General features: G+C 48.5%; 8 protein-coding genes across 8 annotated transcripts; 4 read left to right on the top strand and 4 right to left on the bottom strand.

Annotated features, from left to right (window-relative positions):
- Nucleotides 1-52: 52 nt before the first annotated feature.
- N7471_004713 (3-deoxy-7-phosphoheptulonate synthase class II) lies at nt 53-2,026 on the bottom strand. The gene is made up of 6 exons (XM_057277432.1): nt 1,848-2,026; nt 1,678-1,787; nt 1,561-1,624; nt 1,414-1,506; nt 1,308-1,359; nt 53-1,256 (listed from the first exon to the last, which is right to left on the bottom strand). Exons 1-6 carry the CDS (start codon nt 1,867-1,869, stop codon nt 218-220), a joined length of 1,380 nt encoding a protein of 459 aa, XP_057137042.1. The 5' UTR covers nt 1,870-2,026; the 3' UTR covers nt 53-217.
- Nucleotides 2,027-2,343: 317 nt separating this feature from the next.
- N7471_004712 (uncharacterized protein) lies at nt 2,344-2,585 on the top strand (the record flags this gene model as incomplete). Its single annotated transcript, XM_057277431.1, has 2 exons — nt 2,344-2,548; nt 2,572-2,585. The coding sequence occupies 2 exons, from the start codon at nt 2,344-2,346 to the stop codon at nt 2,583-2,585; spliced, it is 219 nt and encodes a 72-aa protein (XP_057137041.1).
- An 810-nt stretch (nt 2,586-3,395) lies between these two features.
- Nucleotides 3,396-3,998, top strand: N7471_004711 (uncharacterized protein; the record flags this gene model as incomplete). The annotated part of the gene is made up of 1 exon (XM_057277430.1): nt 3,396-3,998. The coding sequence occupies one exon, from the start codon at nt 3,396-3,398 to the stop codon at nt 3,996-3,998; it is 603 nt and encodes a 200-aa protein (XP_057137040.1).
- Nucleotides 3,999-4,623: 625 nt separating this feature from the next.
- Nucleotides 4,624-5,064, bottom strand: N7471_004710 (uncharacterized protein; the record flags this gene model as incomplete). The annotated part of the gene is made up of 1 exon (XM_057277429.1): nt 4,624-5,064. The coding sequence occupies one exon, from the start codon at nt 5,062-5,064 to the stop codon at nt 4,624-4,626; it is 441 nt and encodes a 146-aa protein (XP_057137039.1).
- A 1,588-nt stretch (nt 5,065-6,652) lies between these two features.
- On the top strand, nt 6,653-7,129 carry N7471_004709 (huntingtin-interacting protein K; the record flags this gene model as incomplete). Its single annotated transcript, XM_057277428.1, has 2 exons — nt 6,653-6,961; nt 7,019-7,129. The coding sequence occupies 2 exons, from the start codon at nt 6,653-6,655 to the stop codon at nt 7,127-7,129; spliced, it is 420 nt and encodes a 139-aa protein (XP_057137038.1).
- Nucleotides 7,130-7,302: 173 nt separating this feature from the next.
- On the bottom strand, nt 7,303-9,277 carry N7471_004708 (putative MFS multidrug transporter; the record flags this gene model as incomplete). Its single annotated transcript, XM_057277427.1, has 3 exons — nt 7,303-8,208; nt 8,262-8,508; nt 8,562-9,277. The coding sequence occupies 3 exons, from the start codon at nt 9,275-9,277 to the stop codon at nt 7,303-7,305; spliced, it is 1,869 nt and encodes a 622-aa protein (XP_057137037.1).
- Nucleotides 9,278-11,142: 1,865 nt separating this feature from the next.
- On the bottom strand, nt 11,143-11,334 carry N7471_004707 (uncharacterized protein; the record flags this gene model as incomplete). Its single annotated transcript, XM_057277426.1, has 1 exon — nt 11,143-11,334. One exon carries the CDS (start codon nt 11,332-11,334, stop codon nt 11,143-11,145), a length of 192 nt encoding a protein of 63 aa, XP_057137036.1.
- Nucleotides 11,335-11,886: 552 nt separating this feature from the next.
- N7471_004706 (uncharacterized protein) lies at nt 11,887-12,918 on the top strand. The gene is made up of 6 exons (XM_057277425.1): nt 11,887-12,021; nt 12,072-12,116; nt 12,173-12,205; nt 12,266-12,453; nt 12,507-12,802; nt 12,860-12,918. Exons 1-5 carry the CDS (start codon nt 11,937-11,939, stop codon nt 12,555-12,557), a joined length of 402 nt encoding a protein of 133 aa, XP_057137035.1. The 5' UTR covers nt 11,887-11,936; the 3' UTR covers nt 12,558-12,802; nt 12,860-12,918.
- The last annotated feature ends 248 nt before the right edge of the window (nt 12,919-13,166 follow it).

Here is a 13,166-nt window from a genome sequence, read left to right as displayed (position 1 = left end):
TAGGTTGGACAGTTTTTGTGCAAGGTTAATGTCCGTTACTTTTTTGATCAAATCTCAGTCAAACCAATTCAATTCGAGATGATTTAAATCCACGCTCATGTCCTTGGTCAACTTGCAAAAACATACATGACTTTTGATTCAGAAACTCGATGATAATACCCGAAATCTTTTCGCTGTTCCGCTTCAAACTCGTGTCCGCTTTACCAAAGCGATGATATCACTCCTGCGACTCTTCACGATAGAATCCAGCAACCAAGAAAGCCAACTCCAAAGCCTGCTTCTCGTTCAAGCGCGGATCACAGAATGTCGTATACCGCTCCCCAAGTCCATCCTCCGTCAGCCCAGCAGCGCCACCCACACACTCAGTGACAGCCTCTCCAGTAAGTTCAAGATGCATACCACCAAGGAATGAACCCGCAGCGCGATGAATTTCCAGCGCCTGCTTCAACTCAGACAAGATATCTGTGAAGTGGCGGGTCTTCACACCAGAAGGTGTGCTCTGCGTATTGCCATGCATGGGATCACACTGCCAGACAGGGATATGACCAGAGGCCTGCACCGCGGCAATATGGCCAGGAAGGAAATTTGCGATTTTCGCAGCGCCATACCGGGAGATCAGAGTCACCTTTCCGACCTCACGATCCGGGTTGACGACATCCAGCAGCTGCACCAACTCGTCCGGCGCCATGCTAGGCCCGATCTTGATTCCGACGGGGTTAGCGATGCCGCGGAAGAACTCAACATGCGCACCGCCGAGTTGACGTGTCCGGTCGCCGATCCAGAGGAAGTGGCTGGATGTCGCGTAGTAGCCTGTTTCGGGAGACGTGGTGCTGCTTCCTGGGTGTGCTGGGTGGCGAAGGAGTCTGGTTAGACTCTGCTCGTATTCCAGGGAGAGACCCTCGTGGCTGGTGAAGATGTCGGCAGTCTCGAAGCCGCGGTCTTTGTCGATTCCTACTGTGTGCATAAAGCGCAGGGCATCCTTTACTGCGCCTACGGTTTTGGTGTATTGCTCTTTGATCGAGGGCGTGATTACATGGCCCAGGCCCCAGTCTAGTGGGGAGTGCAGGTCTGCCAGGCCTGAGGAGAGGGAGGCACGGAGGTAATTCAGAGTTGCCGCGGAGTGGAAGTAGGCTGAGACTAGACGTGATGGATCTGGTTGGCGGGATGCAAGGTCTGCTGCGAAGCCATTGATGTTGTCACCGCGGAAAGAGGGCATTTCCACACCATTGATGACCTCTGTTGGACTTGAGCGTGGCCTAATTTTGTTATTGGTTTCGTGATTATGAATTAATGAACGAGAAACCTACTTTGCAAACTGGCCTGCAATCCGAGCAATACGGATGACGGGCTTATTGGCACCTATTGGTGGATTAGTTGTCATGTTTATTTGCTTTTTGTGGGGGTCTGACATACCCCAGATGAGAACCAAACTCATTTGCAACAAGAGTTTCACCTTGGCTTCAATCATTTCTTGGCTGCAATAGTCGAAAAGCTCCGCACAGTCACCTGTACAACAGGGTTAGTCCTTATGTTTCGGGAATATTGTCCTGTGCAACATACCACCCTGTAGAACGAATGCTTTGCCCAAAGCGACATTTCGTAAGTTTTTCTTGAGATTGATGATCTGTAAGTCAGGTCAGTATAGTAGCTAAGACCCAGACTAGAGAAAAGACATACTTCTTGTGTGGTCACAAGTGGAGGAAGCTTCTGTAGTTTCTGGAGTGATTCTTTCAACCCTTCAAGATCCTCGTAGATGACATCTTGCTTGATGGGCTTTTGTGTCCAAGCTGGATATAGTCAGTGATATTAGATCAAATGTGAGAGATTCTACAGATTTTTGCTCTTACAACTAGGGCTCCATTCGGCCATGGTGAGGGCAATTGATCCCGTAAGGTGGGGTGATGATATAAGTTAAATCTCTTCCGTTTGACCAGCAGTAACAAACAAATGCAACGAGAAGTGGGTCGGAATAGGCAATGGAATGATGATTATAAATGGGAACAAAGGACTGATGAATGAAAAGATACCAAGGACATGAAACAAAAAGAAGCTGTGTGGTGTGTGTACGTGATACGCTTATTCCCGGGACCTCGGATGACTCACCCTGGGTGCCTGATATTCTAGGCAGAATATTATTCCACATTCCTGTGAGACTAGAGGTGTTGCTACTGAGAGTTTCATACTGCCCTTTTCAAAACCAGGCAGTGTTATTTGACTGGAAAAAATGGGAATCCCATTAAGCACAGGCCATAGGGTCCCATTGAACTCTCACTAAGTAGCAGCCTCCTAACCTGTGACCTCCATTCTTCAAGCCATCAAGTAGTAACCCTAGCATGTACAATCATGGATGTGGAAGGTATCATGGCCCAGGTGATGAGTTCTGTTCTTCCTTTGGAATCCGAACGAAAGGCTGTGTATCCGGGAAACAGACTCTTTGATGAAGTGGAAAGTGTTCTCGAACTTGGGCTGTATGATGCATCGAGTGATGAAGCTCGCCTCTTTGTAAACAGGAGCGAAGTTTTCACAGTTAGCTTGATAATCATGCTGGGTAAGACTGACAAAGATGAACAGAGCCTCGTAGGTAGCCGATAGATGCTTGATTACCTAACCCTACCTAACCACCTGGGCACCACGTACCCCCCGGTTGAGAGACAACAGGGTGAAAATCTAAAAGCACTCTGCGGTAAGTTCTTGGCTATGGCATAGGCAGACGTACTCCGTAGGGCCTTGGGCATTAACAAATGTAATACCGAGGTCGTGATAGATGGAGTATCTACTAGACTGATACAGTTTGGAGGCAACAACCCTTTTTTTTTTTTTGTCGATATACTTTCTCGCTTGTAGAAATGCAGATTTGAATGCAGATTTCACATTTCTCACTCCCCAGACTTGGCGAAAGCCGACCCTTCAGGAGCTAAATTTGGAAAAGAAAAGGACGGACCACGGAAACAATAAAAAGGGGCCCGATAGATCGAAAACTACTCCGTACAGAGTAAATGCCGACAGATACGAGAAATTAATTCTCAAACCATAGCGTAATAATGGAGAATAGCGCAGGCAACGTTTATATCGAGAACGGCTAGCGTCGAAGAAATTTGGTCTAATCGAGCCGACCATAAGGGACCTGTCAACTCTGATTGGCCATGTTTCGGGACTAACCGCAGTAGTGGCCATTTTTGGTTAGCGTGATCGGTTTTGGTTTGGCTTGTTTGGTACTAGCGTGGCCCTAATGGAGGTAAAACGTGAGCCGGGACTCTGGAAGGCCCTTGGAAGAGCCCCATGAGTGGATGCCCTTGTTTCTTCTGGCCCTGAGGGTATTTAAGCCCTCTGCCGGCTTTGTTTTTCTTTCTTCTATTCAATCCATATCGCCCCTATACTCCCACATTCTTTTCACCATGCAGTATAAGATCCTTGCCACTCTTTTCCTCGCCGCCACGGCCCTGGCCGCCCCTGCGGATTCTACTGCCACATCCTCAAGCACTGAGACTGTCGAAGGCGATGGCACTTCTGATTTCCCCGATGTGCCCAACTCCATCATGACTGTTCTGGCAACAGCCATCCCGGCCTCATGGTACGACGACATCATGGACCCGGCCTCCCGCTCCTCGATCGTCAGCGAAGCTGCGGCTGGCACCTACCCAGCTTGGTACAACGCGTTGCCTAGCAGCGTCAAGGCCTGGGCCACTTCCAACTTCGATGACCAGGTCATGGGTGCCTCGGCAACCGCTACTCCGACCGAGACTTCTGGTAGCAGCGCCGCCGTTGAGACTGGTTCCACCGCCGCCAGCCAGACCGCCGCTAGCCAGACCTCCGCCAAGACCACTCTGGCTTCTACCACCTCCTCGGGCTCCAGCTCTGACTCGACCTCCAGCTCCAGCTCTGTATCATCTTCTCCCTCTTCTTCGAAGTCTACTGGTGGCGCCCCTGCTCCTACCGGGGGTATTGCCATGAGTGTTGCTGGTGCAGCTGGTGCTTTGGCTCTGGCTCTTGCCCTGTAGAGCATTGCCGAATGATTCATTTGTCTGCCTGACAGTTCATAATTAACTTTAACTCACTACGCATAGGCCTGTGCTATAATAACTACTTCATTATATATGTACAAATGAATGGACTTAATTTCATTACAGATACAGTATGGATAAATTATAGCCTACATACTCTCTAAGGATTGCACGATGTAGACTGGTCATATTGCTGGTTGATTCTTACAAGGTACAAACAAATAAATTGGCCTCTGACTTCGCGTTTTCCACAGACTCCAAAAACACATTTAGTATGGCTCTTACTGTCTTTATCCAATTTCGATTGTCAATGAGATTCTGAAAACATGAGAAAGGTATGGGGAATCGCTCGTTCGGTGGCTGTCTATAAGCTCAGATGTTAGCATGTTTAAAGTCAGTATAAGTAGTGATGTAGTCCACGGGCATAAAGAACCAGTTCAGTCATCAAGCCCACCAAATCAGACATTGTGACCATTTGATATAAAAACTCCACAATCGTAAGAAATGTATTGTAAGCCGCTCATCTTCTTTGCAGTCTGTTCATGAGGATCCAGGTTAGAATATTCAAAATCAATACCAATAGATAGTAATGCAACCATGACAAACCAAGCCATTGAGCCTATCAGTCAGGCACATGATAGTCAGGCACACGATCCTTGATCGTGTCTAGTAGGCTGAGAAGGCGATTGGAAACTGTCCGGTCACTATTCGGGCGATTTATCAGCCTCCATGAAAACATATTCAGCTTGAAGTGTAGCTTGTGACAGTCCTCGATAAAATCATCAACGAAGTAAGTAAGATGCTGCTCTCGCACAGTCTGGCAGCCTGGAGCATGCTCAAACATCGCCTGTCCCGTGCTTCGGATATTGTCCACCTCGACTGGAAGTCGACCTAATTTCTCGATGGTTGTCTGGTGGTCTTCGGGGGACGGATTGTGCCAGTTTAGTCTATTCAGCACCTCGACAATGATGGTTTGGAAGTGTCGCCATGCATCGTGATAGGCCTGCTCCCAGATCGATACGGCGTCGGAAGAGGGAGAGGCATCGTGTGGAGTAGTGTTCATGGTAGACGTGTCCTAAATATTTGTTTGTCAGTAAATCAATGGTCCGAAAACGACCGAGGGGATCAAAAGAGACAGCAAAGTAAGGATGTGACCATCAGCTGATTGATGGATCAGATGGGAGATGGATCAGGTGAGAGATGGATGAGATGAGAGATGGACAGAGAGGATAACTCGACGCGGTGGTGGTTAAAGCGAAGCTATTTAAGCCTTTGCTATTGAAACCGACTTAATCGAATATGTCGAGAGTTAACAATGGAAGCTATGAATACGTTTGTGCGTATTATTCTTTCACGCGGGCACTGGGAAAGGATCGGGGACACGACAAAGATTTAATTGTCTGAATCACGACTAATGAGATCTGAAGTCAAAGTGATAAAATCAAACAAAGGCGGTTGTTTAGATCATTTATCCTTTATTTATTCATCCCAACCAGCAAGAGTTGTAGATACACCAAGGAAGAATGTACATAACAAATCAAGGGTATGGGTTCTGCAACAGACATTTCCTCAGTTTGCCCCAAATCTACAAAGTCCACAGCTTGGGATGAAGCTAATTTTTTTTCAGTATTAACCGGAGCATTACTGTTTGTCTGCGCCTCGACCTCTACTGGCTAATCGTTATCTATGAAAAAAACACTGCAAGGTTTCTTTCCCTCTATATTTGGACCAAGTATTCTGTCAAACTATTGTGATTGTTTCTGACAACAATAGTCGGCCGCTTATGCGGCCTTGTCAAGTCACTCTAGCTGTCATTTTAGCTGCCGTTTTATACGTCTTTTTAATGCAGTGCCACCCAGGCAGCAAGGCTTTGCTTGCTTGCCCATGTTACTCAGACCTGCCTTTGGTCGAGGTCATGAAGCATAAATAGCTTCACGGCAGTATGTAGTTGGAATACACACCTTTTGATTCTTCTTCCTCTCCTGCTTCGTAGTGTGCCTGCATCGCTTTTTCTTTTAGATATTTTCTCCCCCTTTTCAGTTCTCTAGCTAGACAGCAGAAAAAGGCGAGAAAAGGTGTATGCCGCACAGAAGATATTTCTATATATAGCCAAGGATATAGAGATGAGATAGATGCATATTCAATTCCATATAAAGAGTCAAATGTAATATTCAGGAGGTTGATATGATCCTTTCAGGTGTGACTTCAAATCTCAGCACTGGGAGGCAAGTCAGCGCTATCATAATCTGGGAATTCTGGTCGAAGTATAATCTCCAAGGACCGGATCCATACTCCAGACCTAAGCCATTCACTGTCTTCTCATCGGGATGGTCTTCCGGTTCAAAAGCGGAGCCTAGAAGTGGAGATACAAGCTGTGGAGCCAACTCAAAGGGGTTCTAGCTGCAAATGGTTCATACCATTTGCAGCTAGAAACACAAGATATCAAGTCGAACATGAAAATCAAAAGGTTGAAAGAGAAAGAGAGGACCAATAATCTTTGGACAAACCTTGAAAACCCCCCCCGGGTGCCCAAACAGTCAATTATGTCAGCACTTATCTGAACCCGAGGCTTATCAGTGACGTCGTGTTGTCAAAACACAGCTCAAGTCAAGATCAAATCCAACTCGCAAGGCCCGTTGAACAAAGAAAATATGTCTGATCAAATTCCCTCTGCAACTGCTCACCCAGACACCGTTGAAAAGCCTCTACCCTCAAACGCTGAAGATCGCAAAGCCGCCGCCGCTCTCTCCTCCCTCAACACGAATGAGATCACAACGGAGGGTGTCTCCGCCGGAACACCGCTTACTGCAGACCAAGAGGCTCTGGGACGGGCCATGAGTCGGCTTGAGATAGCTGCTGGACAGGGCTCGGGCAACAAGAAGACGGTCGAGGGACCCAAGACTGATGGGGTGGTAAAAAAGAAGACAGTTAAAATTGCTCCAGCTGATGTTACACTGCTAGTATGTTTGCTATGGCTTCGGTGCCCAGCTCTGTGCAGTTTTATTAATTGGATCTAGGTTGACCAGCTGGATTTAAATAAGATCAAGGCCACGGAGTTGCTGAAGGCTCATGATGGGGATGCCACCGGGGCAATGAAGGCATTCATTGCCCCATCTATTCATGTGTGATGACTTAAATTATTTGCTGCTGGTTTTCTATGATTTGATGAGTTGAGTCGGAAAGAAGCAGATAGGAATGAAACTTCGTTTCTACATGTTAAGACTCGCTCTTAATGCTAGGCGTCTAGGTTGTCACGTTCAAGGAGTGTAGACAATAGTTATTATCAACGAGTCAAAGAAGATTACTCCTCATCCTCCTCTACCTCATCGTTCTTGCGTTCGATTCCCTTGCCCTCATAAATGCTCCATAGCATAGCCCAACCAAGCAAAGACTCAACAGCCAGTGCCCACCATACTGCCCCAATCATGTTATTCTCGAGGCCCAGGCCCAGCCCCCAGCCACCTAGGAATGGACCAAGTGTCCGAGCTGCGCTAGAGATACTCTGTGCCACTCCATGGACTGTGCCTAGGACAGATGGATCCGTGACACAGTTGTTCACCAGGATGATAGCAGCGGGCAGGATAAATGTCCGCGATATGACCTGTAAGCTAACGACAAACGTGAAAGAAGGCCAAACAATCCATGGTATGCGTGGAAGAATCACAAGGAAGGGCATCAGCATGTATGCGATGGGCGAAAAGGGCAGGAACGTTCGGAATGACGTGAGGGTGCCAAGCTTTGTCTGTATCCGCGGATAGAGGAAGATCTGGAGTGGCAGGCCGATGAAACCAATAATAGCAGTAGCAAGCCCAACTCTGGATGATGGAAGACCTAGTCCACCGCCGAAATGGAAAAGACCTTGCCGGGAGTTCTCTGGGGCACGGGGTGCGGGCAAAAATACAAATGTCATAGAATTGAAGGCGCTTGTGTGGAAGGCGAGCAGGAAGTGGGCCACCAAAGTCAAGATAATGTTGCGTGTCCAGATTTGACGGAACCCTATTTTCTTATGTGGCCGTGGATGCACGCGAGAACGGGCTGGACTTGATGGCGTAGACCAGGTACCGACGCTGCCGTCCGTGTAAATGGAGTCATCGTCTCTGGACCGTGTCAATGGACGATAGTACCGAGGTCGTCGGGTCCAAGCTCTTGTGATCCGCTTGCCCAGTTTACGACCCCAGTCCCTCCTATAACGCGCAATTTCATGGGTCTAAACGGTTTCGCTGTTAGTGACGATATGAGTGCGGACAGGGATGATCTCACCTCATCGAGCCCAAGAAATACTGCGAGAAACGATGCAAATATGAAGATTGCGCTCAAAAGATTCGGTAATGCATAGGGCCAACGCTGCATCCACCAGACACCTTCTTTACCTCCAAGGGTAGATCCTGGGCCGAAAAATTGCGGAAAGCTGTTGATAGGATCGGCCAAAGAGCCTCCCAAAATTGGACCTATGATTACACCGATATTGAAGCACATGGGTAGGAGCAAAAAGGCGCGGGATTGATATCTAAATGGTTAGCTTAAGGCAAGTTGGCACATTGTATGAACATATCAACTTACTTCTTCTCAGCGATGATCTCTGCAATCAGCGTTCGCATCACTCCGACATTGCTGTTCAATATCCCGCCCAGTGTCCGAAAGACCATGGCCGTCGCAAAAGATCGAGAGAAGCCAAATCCTACACAAGACAGACAAGTGCCCATCAATCCGATCAACAGCACTCTCTTGCGTCCCATCCATTCAGCATCAGCAAGACGGCCCCACCAGACAGCGGTGATAAATTGCGCCGCTGTAAAGCTACCCTGGAGGATACCCGCCTGCGCGGAGATCTTCGAATCTGGCAAAGATGGATCAAACGATTTGAGCTGATAGAACATGTACGCCTGCAGAGAGGTCTGCGTCAACGGCTCTGACAGCCGCGCTAATGTCAAGATTGCCAACTGGCCCTTCTTCGGTAGCGAGCTCCAAGTCACTGGTTTCTCCTCGCCATTCTCGGCCGGCCCCAGCACACCGTCATGATCATGATCGCGATCATCGTCGATCGAGGGAAATCGTCGGTGACTGGTTATCAGCGGCGCGGAGTCCAATCTCCTCGGCTGGGAGTTGCCTTGGAAAATTGCGGTGTCGTCGCTTTCGGGATCGCTGTCGCTTTCTGTACTTGACAAGTCCGCATGATGACCGATCAAGTCAGAATCGCCTTGGGAGGGAAGATGAACATTTTCTCGGTCCTCGCGGCGGTCTTGGCCATGGTTCTGAGTTTGTGGAGAAACCCCCATCAACGGAGATCCCGGCTCGGGAAGCTGTCACGCGAGCGCGGCTGGGGTAGATACCGATCGGGGTGTATGACACTGCCGTTGTGCGTGATCCTCCCTTGGCACTTTATATCCGCACTCCGTATAGCAGTCTGTGACTCTTGTACCTAGAGAGAGGAAAGCCGGAGTGAAAATGAGCTATGACACCATTTCACCCCACATTTGCGTGGGGTCGATGCGATGGAGATGATGCCGAGTTAACCGCGTGGCCAAAAAAAGAGTACATAATGGATTTCGGATATATATCCAGGTACTAACCGTGCCAAGCGCCCAATACACCTCCCAATTTTCACCAGATACCCAATCTACAAATTAGGTATCTTTTGTATGACTTGCCCATACAAAAGATACTTAATCACCTCATAGGCACCATACAAATTTTCTTAACCCTCAAACTAGTTAGGGAAGAAAAAAACAGGATGACCTGAGTAACAGACATGCTGGTATCTGGTTAGGGTTAGCCGTATCAGTTAGGCTTAGCATATATATACTCGTCTATCTAATCAAGGAATTACGGAACCTGAGTACCCGCAAAAGCAGGGGTATTGACTGAACGAGCAGGCGCCGCGTCTCATTTAAGTGTTGGACAGGTTATCTGCAGCAGCAGGGTTGTCAAGTCGAAGCCTGCGAACTGGCTTATATCGGGCAGGGTTCTCCTGTTTATCCAGCGGTTGAGTCTTAATTCTGTAGCCCAACATGCAGCAGCAAGGGTACGTAGGGTCTGAACCAAGAGTTAGACCATCCACAGTTTACTGTTCGTCCAGTAATCGAGCCTAATATCCGTGAGAAGGGAAATCATTTAAACGTATCAATATAACAACCCCCTATCCAAAACAGAGACCGATGGCCTACAGCATGTTAATAATCCATAGACCGATAATATATCATGATATATATCATGTTTGAGGTGAGGCTAATAGGACATACCTCACGCAGATGCCGGGTCAAAATGTCGAACTTAGGGGCAGCGGACACCTTGCTGTCGCTGTCGCTGCCGACATAGGCTCGGTTGACCGAGTTGCCGATGGGGTAATCACCGCGGTCCGTCCAGTAGAGGATTTCGGTCTTCGGGTCGATTTCTAGATCAATGGGTTTTGGTAGGAGTCACTAGCGACTCCAATAGTGACTCTAGGGGAGTCACTCAAGGACTAGGATACGAAGGATATATAAGGACACTCTCTCATATACTTAGTTTAGTTCTTCGTCTTCAATCATATATTATTACTTGTGGATGCCTTTAGAACTTCAGTGACTCTTTACTTGATTATAACTTGACAACACCTACGAGCAGACTAATACTCCGGTATAGATATACTCGGCGCTCTACCTAGCATCGTTCCTCGATACCTCAATAGGACCTATTCTACAGTAAGGCCTGTTAGGCAACAGTACGGTTGAGAGAACAGATCGTTGACGTTGGAAACCTGAGAAGCATAAGGCAAGTATAACCGAACCCTTCTAACCTAACTGTGACCAGTTGGCAGTGCGTAACACATAGATAGTTAGTATCAGCGAAAGTAAGCCTAACGAGACACAAGTATACGGGAAACGGTACCGCGCTGCACAGATACTAGGATCCCAGACTAGGAAATCCACCAGAGTCCCGACAGCAACGACGGTGAAGGCCACTAGGTATCCAAGCTGGAGGGAAGGCTGGGTACGGAATAGCAAAACCACGGAAGGAATAGTAGTCGTCCAGATCAGGACCAAAACGCCTCTAAGCTCCAGCTTCTGCCACTCCGCCGCATCACTGCGCTCGATATACACCGTTGAGGGCGGATACCTACATTGAACCCATGAAACCCACGGGCTTGTCAACGCCTGTTCCCTCAAGCGAGCATGGAAGACCCGTTATTTGCCCACATGCCGCTTTTCGACTCCTCAAACTTCGCCTCGCTCGCTTTGCATAAGCGCGCGCCAGGCCAGCTGAGGGCTATAGAAGCGGAATGCGATTGTGACCCAGCGGGCCACCGGTTCGGCTGAACATGTTTGGCAGAGACAGTGCTTTCGTTTTGCCTCATTGCGTTAGACTAGGTGGTACGCGTTAGGTAAGAAGGCGCCAGGTACCCGTGGACAACTGCGCTCTCTACTGTCCATTGGTCATCGATGTAACGCGTTAACGTGTCTCACATTTTGTCCTGCACCTGGGGAACCCTTCTATATTAGTGGGAAGCCCCGCACGCATTGATGGCCTTCTATGGAAGCAACGTAGTGATTGTCGTGAATTCCCGACCTGACGCAGCCACGCCCCAAGTTCAAGCCTGTGCAGTGGACGAGGGTGTACAGACAGCTGGACAAACTATACTGAGACCATCTATATCCGTGATTCTAAACCTCCCTGTTGACCGCCGTCACCGTTTCCCGGCCGCTGCTGACACGGCCTTGCTGACCACCGTTACATCGTCCCCTCTGTTGACCCCGCCTTGCTGACGGCACTGCCACCGCTAGCTTTGCGTGTCAGCGCGCAACATATCGTAGCGATGAAGGAATAGCGTGCCGCAGTCCTGCGTATAAAAGACGGGCAGACTTGAGGCAGTAAAGTCGCCTTCTTTCCCTCTATTCACCTCCCCTGACAGAAGTCCCCGCCCGTCCCACCCATTTACCTTATTCTACGTTGCATAAGATGGTTGGAAAAATCTCCCTCACAGCTGCAGCAGCCTCTATGCTCATCGCTGGTGCTTACGCTCAATGCCCCAACAGCGGCGTTGGTTCGTTTAAAAGCCGCCCCTTATAAATCTACACTGACATTTGCTCCAAGGCATTGGCAGAGAGCAGCTCTGTAACTTTAGCGGCCATAACACCAGTGAGCGATATGAATTACTAGTTCTTGTTCAACCAGAATACTGACCACCTGACCAGTCTGCGGCGAGACCTGGGGGTTTATCACAGCACGTAAGTCCTCTCCGTTATTCTTTGTTGATTTGCGGAATGATTCACACTGTCTCTCTGCAGCTGGCACTTGGAACCAGGTCGCAGTCAAGCACAACCTGGATGGCACCAACGGCCAGTCATGTGGAGGTTACGACGGCTTAAAGGGTTTCGGGCCTGCCCATGTCGACTGCGACGGATCCACCATCACCGGGGCCACTCCTCCCAACGCCGGCCATTACCAGTGCTCTAGTGCAAACATTGTCAAGGGGGTAAGCGCGTCTTCTCTATCGATAGTCTGCTATTCTAATGTCCTGTCATCTAGGGTGGCTTCGGCTCGTTCGCCGTCATTGCGGCTTGCTGCCAGCCGGCCTAAATTTTCGACCTAGATACAGTCGCTATCTGCAAACTCCAGCATAGTCCGTCAATAATGACTATTCCCATCCTCCCGGATGTTTGTAGTGGAATGAAACCTCTTTGAACACTGTTGCGGCGAAGCGTCGTGACTGCGTACGCCGTCGCTGAATCTCCTTATAAAGGAAAAGTGTTATATAAATGGGACAAAGGATCCTGATATATATTTAACTTCTTTGTCCTAAGTTTCTTTATTGCTTACCGAAGGTTAGTTATATGATCATCTTAAGTATTATATGTGCTAAAAGGGGACTCGAAAGCTAGATAGATATATTATGGTGATACACACGAAGGGACGAAGAGGTATAAGTACATGGCCGTCTAACCGTATTACATAGGGCTATTGAAGTCCCCAGTCTGAACCAGAACTTCATGCCCGCTTCCATCGAAGTTGAAGCGATGCACGCGCATGTCCTCCCGGTCAGGGAAGTAGACCTTCTTATTAACATGATCGATAGTATGACACTTCACAGCATCATCAACCCACCAAGCTGCAAAAGTGGGCGATTCTGGAAATGCCGCATATGACCGACAGAAAGTTCCAGCGAACGATTATCTCCTATATGATACG

Source organism: Penicillium samsonianum (genome assembly GCF_028829775.1).
Source record: "Penicillium samsonianum strain IBT 33392 chromosome Unknown utg000003l_segment0_segment0, whole genome shotgun sequence".
Taxonomy (NCBI): Eukaryota; Fungi; Ascomycota; class Eurotiomycetes; order Eurotiales; family Aspergillaceae; genus Penicillium; species Penicillium samsonianum.
This window is presented reverse-complemented; position numbering and strand designations above follow the sequence as displayed.

Excerpts from the sequence above, each read along its gene's own strand:
- N7471_004713 (XM_057277432.1), bottom strand. The coding sequence starts at position 1,869 with ATGGCCGAATGGAGCCCTAGTT. Across the intron at positions 1,788-1,847 it reads GGCCGAATGGAGCCCTAGTT|CTTGGACACAAAAGCCCATC; the intron begins GTAAGAGCAAAA and ends GACTATATCCAG. Across the intron at positions 1,360-1,413 it reads GAGTTTGGTTCTCATCTGGG|GTGCCAATAAGCCCGTCATC; the intron begins GTATGTCAGACC and ends ATCCACCAATAG.
- N7471_004706 (XM_057277425.1), top strand. The coding sequence starts at position 11,937 with ATGGTTGGAAAAATCTCCCTCACAGCTGCAGCAGCCTCTATGCTCATC. Across the intron at positions 12,206-12,265 it reads CTGGGGGTTTATCACAGCAC|CTGGCACTTGGAACCAGGTC; the intron begins GTAAGTCCTCTC and ends GTCTCTCTGCAG. Across the intron at positions 12,454-12,506 it reads GTGCAAACATTGTCAAGGGG|GGTGGCTTCGGCTCGTTCGC; the intron begins GTAAGCGCGTCT and ends CCTGTCATCTAG.